The sequence below is a fragment of the Rhincodon typus genome, chromosome 1 (genome assembly GCF_021869965.1).
Source record: "Rhincodon typus isolate 14 chromosome 1, sRhiTyp1.1, whole genome shotgun sequence".
Taxonomy (NCBI): Eukaryota; Metazoa; Chordata; class Chondrichthyes; order Orectolobiformes; family Rhincodontidae; genus Rhincodon; species Rhincodon typus.
This window is the reverse complement of record NC_063332.1, coordinates 58,319,884-58,334,267: the sequence shown is the minus strand read 5'-3', so window position 1 is coordinate 58,334,267 and position 14,384 is coordinate 58,319,884. Positions and strand designations below refer to the sequence as shown.

The 14,384-nt window shown below is 42.0% G+C and overlaps 1 protein-coding gene across 1 annotated transcript in view; it reads right to left on the bottom strand.

Moving 5' to 3' along the window:
* The window catches only part of itga1 (integrin, alpha 1), a 158,529-nt gene that overhangs the window by 42,397 nt on the left and 101,748 nt on the right, over nt 1-14,384 (bottom strand). The window contains exons 10-11 of the mRNA XM_048596039.1: nt 7,829-7,902; nt 1,886-2,030 (exon numbers count right to left, since the gene is read on the bottom strand). Of these exons, the coding sequence (XP_048451996.1) occupies nt 1,886-2,030; nt 7,829-7,902 (219 nt within the window). The remainder of the gene's footprint in view (nt 1-1,885; nt 2,031-7,828; nt 7,903-14,384) is intronic.

The following is a 14,384-nucleotide window of genomic DNA, read 5'->3' as shown; positions in this document are numbered from 1 at the left end:
TTCAGAACCCCCTTCCCCTCCCCCTTTTCTGATGAAGGGTCTAGGCCCGAAACGCTCCTATGATGCTGCTTGGCCTGCTGTGTTCATCCAGCCCTGCACCTTGTTGTCTCGGATTCACCAGCATCTGTAGTTCCTACTATCTCAGGTTACAGATTGTGTTGGAGTACAATTCTGCTGCTATTGATGGCCCACAGTGCCTCATGGATGCCCAGTCTTTATTTGATAGATCTGTGCCAACACTGTCCCATTTAGCATGGTGATAGTGTCACACAACACAATGGAGGTTGTTCTCAATGTGAAAGCAGGACTTTGTCTCCACAAGGACTGTGCGGTTCTCACTCTTACCGATACTGTCATGGACAGATGCAACTGCAGCTGGCAGATTGGTAAGGATGAGGTCAAGTATGTTTTTCCCTCTTGATAGTTCCCTCACCACCTGCTGCAGACCCAGTCTAGCAGCTATGTCCTTTAGAACCCGACCAGCTCGATCAGTAGTACTGCTGCCGAGCCACTCTTAGTGGTGGACATTGAAATCCCCCACCCAGAGTACATTTTGTGCCCTTGCCATCCTCAGTGTTTCCTCTAAGTGTTGTTCAACATTGAGGAATACTGATTCATCAGCCGAGGGAGGATTGTATGTGGTAATCAGCAGGAGGTTTCCTTGCCCATGTTTAACCTGAAGCCATGAGACTTCATGGGGTCCAGAGTCAATGTTGAGGACTCCTACAGCAACTCCCTCCCGACTGTATACCACTGTGTCGCTACCTCTGCTGGGTCTGTCCTACCAGTGGGACAGGACATATCCAGGGATGGTGATGGTGGTGTCAGGGACATTGTCTGTAAGGTATGATTCTGTGAGTATGACAATGTCAGGCTGTTGCATAACTAGTCTGTGAGACAGCTCTCCCAATTTTGGCACTAACCCCCAGCTGTTAGTCAGGAGGACTTTGCAGGGTTGACAGGGCTGTTTCTGCCGTTATCTTTTCCAGTGCCTGGGTCGATGCCAGATGATCCATCCAGTTTCATTTCTTTGATTTGTACAACCGAGTGGCTTGCTAGGCCATTTCAGAGGGCAGTTGAGAGTCAACCACCTTGCTGTGGGTCTGGAGTCACATGTAGGCTCGATCAGGTGAGGATAGCAGATTTCCTTCCCTGAAGGACATTAGTGAACCAGATGGGTTTTTCCGACAATTGGCAATGATTTCATGGTGATCAGTAGATTCTTAATTCCAGACTTTTTTTTGAATTCCAATTCCACCATCTGCCATGGTGGGATTCAAATCCGGGTCCCCATAACATTGGCTGGGTTTCTAGATTAATAGTTTATTGATAATACCACTAGGCTATCGCCTACCCCAGTTTTTAATTGGGGTCTAATTGGATATCAGGGGGAAGTGGCAGAGTTCCAACTGCACACCCTTTCTGATAAATGTGCATCTTCCTCACCTCCTGAATTGTGTTTGGAGGATCAGACATTAAAATCTACCCAGTAAATGTGGTAAGTTGATAGGGGTTTTCACACCTGCACATATCCTATGGATACTAACCCCAAATTCATCCATCAGGACTATATGGAGTTGAATTCAAACCCTGCACCTTTTGACTTAGGAGGTGGGAATATCACCAATAAACCAATTCACCTGAAACCAGATAATGTTTTTAATTGATGATATACAATGATTCTTAAAAATTAATTGACTTCAGAATTTCACATTCTTCCTAACCAATAGACCTAATTGAAAACATTTAAAGTCTGCACTGAGGCTACACTACCACCACTATACATAGCTTCAGATGATATAAACAGGGTATAAAAGTGCATGTTGCCATAGCGAACTGTAACATATAAACACCACCTGAGGTGATACCTCAATGGTTTTCTTACCTAAATATCCAGCAAGAGGTTCATTAACTTCTTTTGATTTGTCCAAAAATGCCTCATTGTGTGGGATAACTGCATCATTGTTCTTTAGTAAAAGCACTGTTCCATTCCAATCGTAAGCTCCAACTGCTCCTAACATGATGCTATCCTAGGTTTAGAATGAAGAAAACACACATGAAAATTGCAATATAATTTACTGTTGGAAAACATTTTTGAATAATCAAAGCTTGAGTTGTTATGCTCTCTACATTAACAGTTGGAAAGATGAAACAGTGGTAAATAATAATTGAACAGGGAGTTTCCAAATATGTGTTTTGGCACTGTTGTACTGAATTCCTTTTGTTCTTCTTAGATAGTTCCTTGGAACTGAGGATGATTTACTTTGACTCCTGTTCAATGAGTTCAGTGAGATGGCTGATACATCCAATGTATTCTCTCTGATGCTTCAGCTTTGCTTCTGATTGTTCCTGATGAAGTTTTGCAATGTGCTTCATACCTTCCTGAATGAGCTTTATCCATTTTGGTCAGTTACAAGCCAAGAAATCCCATGGGTTAGATGTTTAATATCTTCACAATGCTGTAGGAACATTCATCAATCATTTCTGCTGTCCTCCTGGTGGTTTCTTGTTATGAATAAGTTCCAAATAGAGCAGTTGCTTCAGAAGTCTGTTGCCAGGCACAGAGAAAAATATTTTATAAGTGAACAGCACCTCAAAGCGAAACAGGCCAAAGGATGCTGCTGTTGGACCTCTTTACCTGCCACCAACTTTGGAAGATTTTCTGAAGATACCATTGCTGGTGGTGCTTCTACCGTGCTTTGGAGGAGCATGAGTTATTAGTCTCAGGCTTGAGATCCTGGTCCTCAAATACTATTTCCTTCAGTTGGCTGATGTTAATTGGTACATTGAAGATGATGACGAAATTCAACATCAATGTCTGCCTTCACCTTGAGGAATCTCACAAGACATGGAACAAGGTGCTCATTTTCAAGGTCTCACCATTTTTCTTAATGAACTTGGACGACCAGGTGTTGTTTTGTGGGTGCTAGTTAGAAGAGGACCTTTGTTTCTCAAGTTTTTTTAGTGAAAGACCCATTTTCTTAGAAGGAATCAATAATGACTAGGAATTTAGTTTCTGAGTGAGTGCAGACCCAAGTCATCTGGAAACTGGAGCTCGATGATTGAGGTTGGATATGAGTAGTTTACTGGAACTGATGCACAGTACTGGCGTGATTGCACCTTATAGTTAATCTCACTTTGCTCTTGCCTACTAATTTCTATTGATTTTTGTTTAAATACAGTTGCCTCTGACACTATAATCAAATTAATGAGTTTGGAAAAGGCAAGCAACTTTTAAGCTCCTATTGTTTTTTTGCATGTATTACTTAAATGAGGCATACAAGTCTCATGGTCACAACATCAAAGTTAGATTTGCTGACACTGGCATACAGGTGACAGTATTTTGCAGTTGGATCTTCTTGATAATTGGTTGCTTAAATGCAGAAGTTTACTTCAACGTTACCACCGCCTCTACACTAGGAATTGATAGCATTAACATGACAATTAACATGCAAGAGATGGTTTTGTAAATTCCCAGTTCTAGTGAGTAGTTTGCTCATTTGCAACACTGTACATATGAATAATTCAGTATGTGTTCCACACAATTTTCACTGGATGAATTATCATGGATGAGCTCTCTCCTGAAATTCTGGTGGGAGACTTTCCAGTCCAAGAGCTAGTGCAGCGCAATAAATTGAGCAATACAGTGATTAAATATAGTATGCACTTTTTTTTTACTGGTGTTGACTTCCTAAAGAATGAATCCATGACATCCAGAGCCAACAGCTCAACTTTAGCTCTCACAGCAACAGCATGAAAATGTTCATAACAATGGAACTCCTGTAGTACTCAATTTTCTTCAAGATGCTTATTTATTTATTTATCTACTAATTAATAATCTATATCTTTGCCGAACATATTCAGTGATTTTGCCTTTGCAGTCTTCTGTGGTACAGAAATTCACAAATTCACCAGCCTGTGGAGTGAGGAAATTTCTCCTCATCTCAGTCTGAAATGGTCTGCTGCATAGCCTGAAACTGTGACCTGCTTTGCTGGATCTCTTGGCTAGGGTGAACGTAATCCCTTCCACCCACTCTGTCCGGCCCTGTCTGAATTTTATATGTTTCGGTGAGATCTATTCTCACTCTTCTAAACTCCAGTAAATACAGGCCCAGTTCGCCCAATGTCTCCTCAATGCTATGAAACACTCTGGCAAGCCTTCAATTTACATATCCTAAAGCAAGTATATTTTTTCTTAGGTAAGGACTCCAAAGCTGCATATAATATTCCAGGTGTAGTCTCACCTGTCTATAGCTGCAGTAAGACTGCCTTACTCCTGTACTGAAACCCGATTGCAATGGAGGCCAACATATCACCTGCCTTCCTATTTACCGCACTCCATGCTTGTTTTCAGTGTATATTGGCACCAGATCTTTTATAATTTCAACATTTCCAAATCTACCAGCATTTAAACAATACACAGACATTCGCTGTTTCTCACTGAACAGGACAACTTTATATTTATCCATTTTATATTGTACCTGCCATGCTTTATACACTCATTCAACTTGTCTAAATTACCCTGAAATAACAAGGTGTAGAGCTGGATGAACACAGCAGGCCAAGCAGCATCAGAGGAGCAGAAAAGCTGATGTTTCGGGTCAAGACCCTTCTCCAGAAATGGGGGAGGGGAAGTGGATTCTGAAATAAATAGGGAGAGAGGGGTAGGCGGATAGAAGATAGGTAAAGGAGAAGATAGGTAGAGAGGAGACGGACAGGTCAAAGAGGTGGGGATCGAGCCAGTAAGGGTGAGTGTAGGTGGGGAGGTAGGGAGGGGATAGATCGGTTCAGGGAGGACGGACAGGTCAAGGAGGCGGGATGAGGTTAGTGGGTAGGAGATGGGGGTGGGGCTTGAGGTTAGGGAGGCGGGGACGAGCTGGGCTGGTTTTGGGATGCGGTCTGGGGAGGGGACATTTTGAAGCTCGTGAAGTCCACATTGATACCATTGGGCTACAGGGTTCCCAAACGAAATATGAGATGCTGTTCCTGCAGCCTTTGGGTGGCATCATTGTGGCAATGCAGGAGGCCCAGGATGGACATGTCATCCAAGGAGTGGGAGGGGGAGTTGAAATGGTTCGCGACTGGGAGATGTAGTTGTTTGTTGCGAACCGAGCGTAGGTGTTCCACAGTCGAGGGCGTTTTCAACCACTGTGGAGGGGAAGTTGCGGTCCGTGTGTGTGTGTGTGTGTGTGTGTGTCCTTGAGCTCGAACAGTTCATCCACTTCACTAACACCTTCCACCCCTACCTTAAGTTCACTTGGACCATCTCTGATACCTCTCTCTCCTTCCTGGACCTCTCTGTCTCCATCTCTGGCATCCAGCTGGAAGCCGATATCCATTTCAAGCCTACCGACTCCCCCAGCTACCTAGAATACACCTCCTCTCATCCACCTTCCTGCAAAAAGGCCATCCCCTATTCCCAATCCTTCGCCTCCACCTCCCGAGATGAGGCATTCCACTCCCAGACATCCCAGATGTCCTCGTTTTTCAAGGGCCGCAACTTCCCCTCCACAATGGTCAAAAACGCCCTCGACCGTGTCTCTCGCATTTCCCGCAACTCATCCCTCACACCCCCTACCCGCAATAACAACCAAAACAGAATCCCCCTCGTTCTCACATACCACCCCACCAACTTCCGAATCCAACGCATCATCGTCTGACACTTCCGCCATCTGCAATCTGACCCCACTACCAAAGACAATTTTCCCTCCCCACCCTTATCTGCTTTCCGGAGGGACCACTCTCTCCGTGACTCCCTTGTCCGCTCCACACTCCCTTCCAGTCCCACCACACCCGGCACTTTTCCCTGCAACCGCAGGAAGTGCCACACCTGCCCCTACACCTCCCCCCTCACCCCCATCCCAGGCCCTAAGAAGACCTTCCACATCAAACAGATGTTCACCTGCACATCTGCTAATGTGGTATACTGCATCCGCTGTTCCCGTTGTGGCCTCCTGTACATCGGGGAAACCAAGCGGAGGCTTGGGGACCGCTTTGTGGAACACCTACGCTCGGTTCGCAACAAACTACTGCACCTCCCAGTCGCGAACCATTTCAACTCCCCCTCCCACTCCTTGGACGACATGTCCATCCTGGGCCTCCTGCAGTGCCACAATGATGCCACCCGAAGGCTGCTGGAACAGCATCTCATATTTCGCTTGGGAACCCTGCAGCCCAATGGTATCAATGTGGACTTCACAAGCTTCAAAATCTTCCTTCCCCCGACCGCATCCCAAAACCAGCCCAGGTCATCCCCGCCTCCCTAACCATTCCTCCCACCTCAAGCCCCACCCCCATCTCCTACCCACTAACCTCATCCGGCCTCCTTGACCTGTCCGTCCTCCCTGGACCGACCTATCCCCTCCCTAACTCCCCACCTACATTCACCTTTACTGGCTCCATCCTTGCCTCTTTCACCTGTCTGTCTCCTCTCCACCTATCTTCTCCTTTATCCATCTTCTATCCTCCTCCCCCTCTCTCCCTATTTATTTCAGAACCCCCTTCCCCTCCCCGATTTCTGAAGAAGGGTCTCGACCCAAAACGTCAGCTTTCCTGCTCCTCTGATGCTGCTTGGCCTGCTGTGTTCATCCAGCTCTACACCTTGTTATCACAGCTTCTCTAGCATCGGCAGTTCCTACTATCTAAATTACCCTGAAGCCTCTTTATGTCTTTCTTAGCACTCACACTCCCACCTAAAATTTTGACATCAGCAAACTTACACTCAATTGTCTCATCTGAATCATTGATATTTACTGTGAATAGCTGGGGTCAAAGCACTGATTCAGACAGTATTCTATTTGGCTCTGCTTTTCACTCTGAAAATCACCGACTTATTCCTACTCTGTTTTCTATCAGCTCACCAATTCTCAGTCCATGCCAGTATATTTCCGCTAACCCATCTGCTTTGATTTTGCATAATAACCTCCCATGTGGAACTCTATCAAAAGCTTTCTGAAAATACAAGTACACTGCACACACTAGTTCTGCTTCATCTATTCCACTAATTACGTCCTCAAACAATTCCTGTCAGTTTGTCAAACATGATTGCCCTTTCATAAATCCACATTAAATTTGTGTAGTCTCATTGGTATTTTCCAAGTGTCCTGCTCTCAAATTCATTACAATAGACTCCAGCATTTTCCCCACTACAACTGTTAGGCTAACCAATGTGTAAATCCCGGTTTTCTCCCACCTTCCCTTTCAAACAATAGTTTTACTTTTGCTACCTTCCAATCTGCTGGGACTGTTCCAGGGTCCCCTGAATTTTGGATGATGGCAGCCAACACATCCATTATTTCCATGGCCATCGCTTTTAGTATGCTGGGCTGTAGGTTACCAGATGCTGGATATTTATCAGCTTTCAGTCCCATGAACTTTTCCAGCACAATGTCTTACACATAATTTCCTCAATTCCTTCTTCCCAAAAGACCCTTGCTTCCTTAGCATTTCTGAGATATCTTTGTGCCTTCTTCAATGAAGACAAAACAAAAGTAGTTAGTTACTCTGTAATTATCTTAGTTTTCTTGTTCTCCATTATCAATTCTCCTGTTTCAGACAGTAAGGAGCCTACATTTGTCTGCAATAATATTTTCACATACATGTCGAAGCATATGACAAACAACAAACATTCCCAATTTTTAAAGGTCTGAAAAGCCTCAGCACACAGTAAACATTACTCCTATTTTCATTGCTCATTTCAACAATAGATCTGTTGGAAAAAGGAATGGAAATCTTGATTTGCAGTGTGTTAATTCAAAATAAAGGTTGCTTTGTGAGCTTAAGTCAAGGATGGGATTAAATAAATGTGGGTAGATTGTCAATATCTTACCTCTGTGTGATGTGAACTGAACCCAGCTTGTGACATTTCCATCTCAAAAGAGGCAGCTTGCTGGTCACTAGTTGCTAATAAATGAGAAGTGACCATTAGTAAAGTCATTCATTTCACAGAAGACCATCAAAAGTGCATATGGAGGAAAAGCAAAGGAATGGTGCATTGCAATTCCACAACTTATTAAAACAAGTTATCTTTCTGTCTACATTTTACTAGTTGATCCCATGAAGTTTGTTAAAGAACATTGTGCTATTTAGCCTCAAAAGTGAAGTTGTGTTTAAACCAACCTGTAACTCCAACATCATTGCAGACATTCCCTGTGTAAAAGTGGTGTAAATGGGCACAGATTGAAGTCACTTTAATGGTCAAGTGAGGTTGCTATAGATGGTTGTTTGTCAGTTGTATTGTTCCAACCCTTAAAGCGAAACCAGTGTTTGAATGGAATAAATAAGGATAATAAATAATTGATTAAAACAACCAAAAGACTGCAGATGCTGGAAATCAAAAACAAAAATAGATATTGCTAATCTGGCACCAACTGTGGACAGAAAGCAGAGTTAACATTTCGGTTCCAGTAACCCTTCCTCAGAACGGTATCAAGTCTGCTTTCTTTCTATAGGTGCTGCAAGAACTGCTGAGTTTTTCCAACCAATTTTGTTTAAGAAATAATTGAGAAGTTGTGACCAAGGGGTATTGTCACTGTAATTCGCAGACACAGGCTGATACTCTGGGAACATGGGATCAAATCCCAAAATAGCATATGGTGAAATGTGAATTATATTCTCAAAATCTGGAATTAAAAAGCTCGTCTAAACCATTGTCAATTGTGGTTGAAGTCATCCTTATGAACATCTGGGTGTTCTGCTATTACTGCAACAGCCTGACATCGTCATGCTCAATGAATCAAACCTTGCAGTCAATGATGTTGCCACCACTGTTGTGATCTAATAATTAATAGCCCTGAGTAACTGATTAACTTTTTAAGTTTATTTATTTAAATCAGTGAAACGCATTGCACATTATGAAGTAGCTATTACAGCAACAAACGCATTTCTGAGTGCAGTTTGCAAACCCAAAGCAGACTAATTGCAAGGCAGAGTTGTAATATAATATACATGCTGCATGTGGCGTCATTAAAGATTAACTTCTTTAAAGACAAGGCACACATACAACCTCTGTTACCTTTCCAAAAGGAAGTGTAACTGTTTACAATAACAAGTGAGCTAATGAGTCTTTATAATACATGGATAATTTACTGAAAAATCTAGATCAAGTGATGTTCTGTTAATTTTCTCATGAAATGTATATTACACATGCTATATTTTTGGATCTATACTTCAAAATAGAAGCAGATGGATATGGATGAATTCTGTGACGGTTTTGTTTTAAAAGGTCAAAAAGTCAATTTCAAACAGTGACCTGAATCCATCAGGTTATGAAAACATGAGGTTGCATTTTGAGTACCTTGGACAACCACTGTATTGTTAATATATTAAATGTTTAAACTATTGTATTTATAGCAGGAAAAGTAAACTGATTAATTTTGACTGCAGAACTGAGGTTCCGGTTTTTACTTGAGAAAAACTCAAGAGTTCAGTTCAGAAGACATCAATGGAAATCGATCAGTTTAGGGAACCAGTCACCTTGGCCGATGTGTTTTGATTGGAACTTTCATGCCATGAGAGTTTAGATAAAAATCTTAAAATTGTTAGAACTGAGAAACTGAGGCCGTCACGAATGTGCGAGGTTCATACTGGCAAAATCAGAAAGGAGTCATAAAATTGTCTCCACAGCTCAAGGAAACGAATGGAGAAGGTCAGTTAATTAAAGATTTAAAACACTGAGATAGGAATGATATTTCTTTGGGATTGAATGTCTCTAGCGAATAGTGGGAAACAGATTGAAACTTTGTTTTGATATTTGTGCTAAGATCTTTCTGTCATAAAGCTCTATCTGTTATTTTTCACTTCTTTTGTGTAATAAACTCTTGTGTGAATCTGTTTCAGTGACTAAACACCACATCAACCAGCTGCAAAAATTAAACCTCGCAAGCCAGGTTTCATCCTGGTGCCTGACCTATTGAACAATACGATCAGCTGAGATCAGAACAATTTCCAGTTGAGTAATTGCCACTTCTGTTTGCACTATCTTTTTTCTCATTGACTGCAGCTGCAGTTCCAGAATTTGCTTATCCTGACATAACACTGCCAAGTTTTGCACTAGATTAGCTTCTGACAAATCTCAATTCTCAAGCTGTTTGAATCATTCAAATTTGTTTGGCATTACTATTTTGATTCTTCAGAGCTTCCAGCTCATTTTGTGGCGTCTGGTTCATATCCTGAATTTTTCAAACTCTTAAAGATTTTAGCCTTTATAACCTGTGGTAATAGCTGTCTGGCTTCTCCAAATGTGACTTTCTTTTTGCTTTCATTACAGCCTGGACCTCTTCAACTTCCTGCTTTAGTGTTGTTGGTTTATTTCGTGCCCTGCCTGAGTTCTTTCACTGGGGCATCGTTGCTAGTATTTATTTCCGAAAGGACTGTCTCATGAATGATTTACAAGTTCTTGTTTTGTATGCTGTGTATATCCACCTGTTTTTCCATATTTTACTTTCTCCACCATTGCTATGAGCTCAGGTCAAGTTTCCATAGCTACTCACGATGATCCTGAATTGGAATACATTTGAATTTCCACGTAAATCTGCAGTCTGTTCATTGGATTGAAGGTGCAGAGCTTGTAGTTCCTCATGCTTCCTTCCTTTCTCGTTCAGCTCTTCATTCAACTTTGTGAGTTGAGAAGAGGTATACACTAAAGACTGGCTCATCTCTGAGATGGTGTTTTCAAGTTTAGATTTATCTTGAGCTCATTATTCAGCCTTTCCCTCGTGAACTTTCATGCTTCTCTTCCCAGCAAAGAGGGCAGACTTTAAATCCACTAATTCTGAAGAAAGTGATGCACCATTCTTCTTTCAAATTCAGTATAAGGATTTCTTGAACTGTTTGCTGCAGTTTCCATTGTGCCCCTAATGTGTAATTGGATTATGACTAGTGCAGGTTATCACATGTTGCAAATCTGCAATTTATGCCTCGTATGACATAGAACATCTACAACATCCAATTGGAATTGCACATGAGCATTATTGATTCTACATAAGATTAAGATGCATGGGATCCACGGTGACTTGGCCGCGTGGATTCAGAATTGGCTTGCCCTTAGAAGACAGAAGGCATTTGTGGAAGGGTGTTTTACTGGCTGGATGTCCGTGACTAGTGGTGTTCCGCAGTTTGTGATATATATATATAAATGACTTAGATGAAAACGTAGATGGGTAGATTAGTAAGTTTGCAGATGATACAAAGATCGGTGGAGTTGTGGATAATCTGGAAGGTTGTCAAAGGATGCAGTGGGATATAGATCAGTTGCAGACATGGACGGAGAAATGGCTGATGGAGTTTAATCTAGGTAAGTGTTGGGTGCTGTGCTTTGGGAAATCAAATGTTCAGGAAAAGTATACAGTTGATGACAAGACTCTGAACAGCATTGATGTATAGAAGGATCTTGGGGTCCTCAAATCCATAGCTCCCTGAAAGTAGCCACACAAGAAGATAGGGTGGTAAAGAAGGCGTATGGCATGCTTGTTCTTATTGATCGGGAATTGAATACAAGAGTCAGGATGTCATATTGCAGCTTTATAAACTTTGGTTAGGCTACATTTAGTGTATTGCATTCAATTCTGGTTGCCACATTACAGGAAGGATGTGGAGGCTTTGGAGAGGGTGCAGAAGAGATTTACCAGGATGCTATGAATACCAGTTCTGAGGATGGGTCACTGGATCCGAAATGTTAACTCTGATTTTCTCTTCACAGATGCTGCCAGACCTACTGAGCTTTTCGGGCAACTTCTGTTTTGGTTCCTGAATGGTAGCATCTGCAGTTCTTTTGGTTTTTACCAGGATGCTGCCTGGATTTGAGGGTATGAGCTATAAGGAGAGGCTAGAAAAACTCAGGCTTTTTTTTTCTTGAGTGGAGCAGGCTGAGGGGAACCTTGATTGAAGTTTATAAAATTATGAGATGCGTAGATAGGGTTGACGGTCAGAATATTTTCCCCAGAGTTGAAACGTCTAATAGTAGGGGGCATGCATTTAAGGTTAGAGGGGAAAAGTTCAAAGGAGACGTGAGGGACAAGTTTTTTAGACAGAGAATGGTTGGAGTCTGGAACGCACTGCCAGTGGTGGTGATGGAGGCAGATACAGTAGGGACATTTAAGTGACTTTTAGATAAGCACATGAATATGCAAGGAATGGAGGGATATGGACCAATGGCAGTCAGAAGGGATTAGTTTCATTTGGTGTCATGTTCGGTACAACACCATGGGTGAAGGGCCCGTTACTGTGCTGCACAGTTCTGTGTTCTATGTTCTATATGGGATTGAATGGGCAGCTGGATGCTGAAAGCCTTACATTTACATGTTTCATCACAGCATCCCACGTCTTTCGGTACATGGTTTTTAGAATTTGCAGTAGTTATATACTGGCATTTGACCTTGTATCTGTCTTAACTAATAACCACCAGTCATTAGTTTGACTTGCCGCAAGTGTGATGGTATTGATGTTTCCTATGATGCTGACAGTGTAAAACATGTGATCACTCTTTGTCTTGTTGTCTACATTGTAATGTTCTGGTTTGTTGATCATATCATGGATATGCCTCTGGCAGCATACCGATGGTCTCTTTGTAACTTTGAAGATACTCCTTGTGTGCCGTCTGTTAGGATCAGTGCACAACTCTTTTTAGCTGTATCACTGTTACTCTGATGCATTGACTCTGCCAATGGCCTTTTCTGCTATTGATTAAAAGCCAAGCATTTCCTCCATGCCTGCAGAAGATCACACCTTCCGTACGTCTTGCTATATTTGGGTGTTCAAGTGATTGTGTCAATTGTCTGGTTTGTACTCAAAATCTTTAAGTCTCATCAACCTGAGAGGATTGCTTTGCAATGTATGTGATCCTTCAGCAATGCTTCGATGGTATAAGTCTGCAGGTTGTCAAATACATCATTCAGAGAGCTTCCTTGAAGTTGAATGTGATTGCCATCTCAACAATTCTGATTGCTGACTCTCAATCTGAAAACCACATAATGAGCCCTATTCTCTGCATCCACTCATAAAGTAGTCTATGGATTCTGCAGCAAAAACAGAAATAGCTGGAGAAACTCAGCAGGTCTGGCAGCATCTGTGAAGCGAAAGCAGGGTCAACATTTTGGATCCAATGAGCGTTCTTCAGACCCTTTGAGGGATTTCTGTTTTTGTTTCAGATCGCTAGCAAACACAGTTCTTTGATTTTATTGCTACGGATTCTGTAGGTTCTGTCTTAATGACATGAATTCTGGTCAATGAACATATCTGACTCTGAATTGGCCTTCTAATGGCGATCCATATCTTTTAGGTTTATTTTTGATTGCTCTTCGGCTGTTAATCATAAGGTGTTAAATAAGTACCAACCTTTCCTAAGCAAATCTTAATGTCTTACTTTTCTATATTGTACATACTGTAATCTAGAAATCATAGCTTTGAAATTTGTTTAAACATTTTGAATTCTGTCAGGTTTGCTGTGTTCCAGTGGAAACAAGGGAATTTGGTGGACATCCTAGAAATGTGCCTTTAACCTCGTTTGGTATCAATCCAGCCCAGACTCTGATCACATGCCTTTCTCACTGTACTGTAATAACTCATCAAGGCTTCTCCAGAAGTGCCTTCTAAGCTCACAACTTCTACAACCTCGAAGTACAAGGGCAAAACAGTAAATGGAAACACAGCTAGCTGTGATTTCTCCCCTTGGCCACAAATCTTCCTAATTTTGAAATATGCCACTGTTTCTCTGATGTTGTTGGGTCACAATCCTTCACTCCCTTCCTAACAGCAATGTAGGTCTACCCAGAGCTCAAGGACTATAGCGGTTCAAGAAGGCAGCTCACCACGGCTCTCTTAAAGAACGGACAATAAATGCTGGCTGAGATAGTGATTCCTATATTTCCGGAATGATTTGTTAAAAAGTGGCTTTTGTTTTCTTTTGTATTTTGTATCTTTCTAAGTGTATCCCACAATTATAACATAAACATACCAAATGCATAACGTTTGCATATTTAATACCAGTCCTTGTGTAATATTTCCCATGGTGAGTCAATGGATGGGTTGATGAAGAAGTGAAGGTGGAGTGTGGTTGGATGGTGGGATTGACAACATTGTTTTTTGGTATTAGTAACGAAATAAAGACTTTGAAACAGCAGCTTTTTTGTCGTTAATGGCCACTTAAATGTCTCATCTCTCCCACTATTGGTATTAACTCAGCATTGGATGGGGGATTGACCATGCAAGGAGCATAATAACCTGTTCAAGATGACTTGTGCGCTACCATGGGGCTGAGAGATAACCCTTCATGCAAAGGCATTCGATGCTCAATTGAGAGACCTTCCATTAAGATAAGGGTCTGGAGTGAGTGTCACACACCTTGCCTCTGTTTTGAGATAGTAAAAACTGCCGATGCTGGAGTCAGA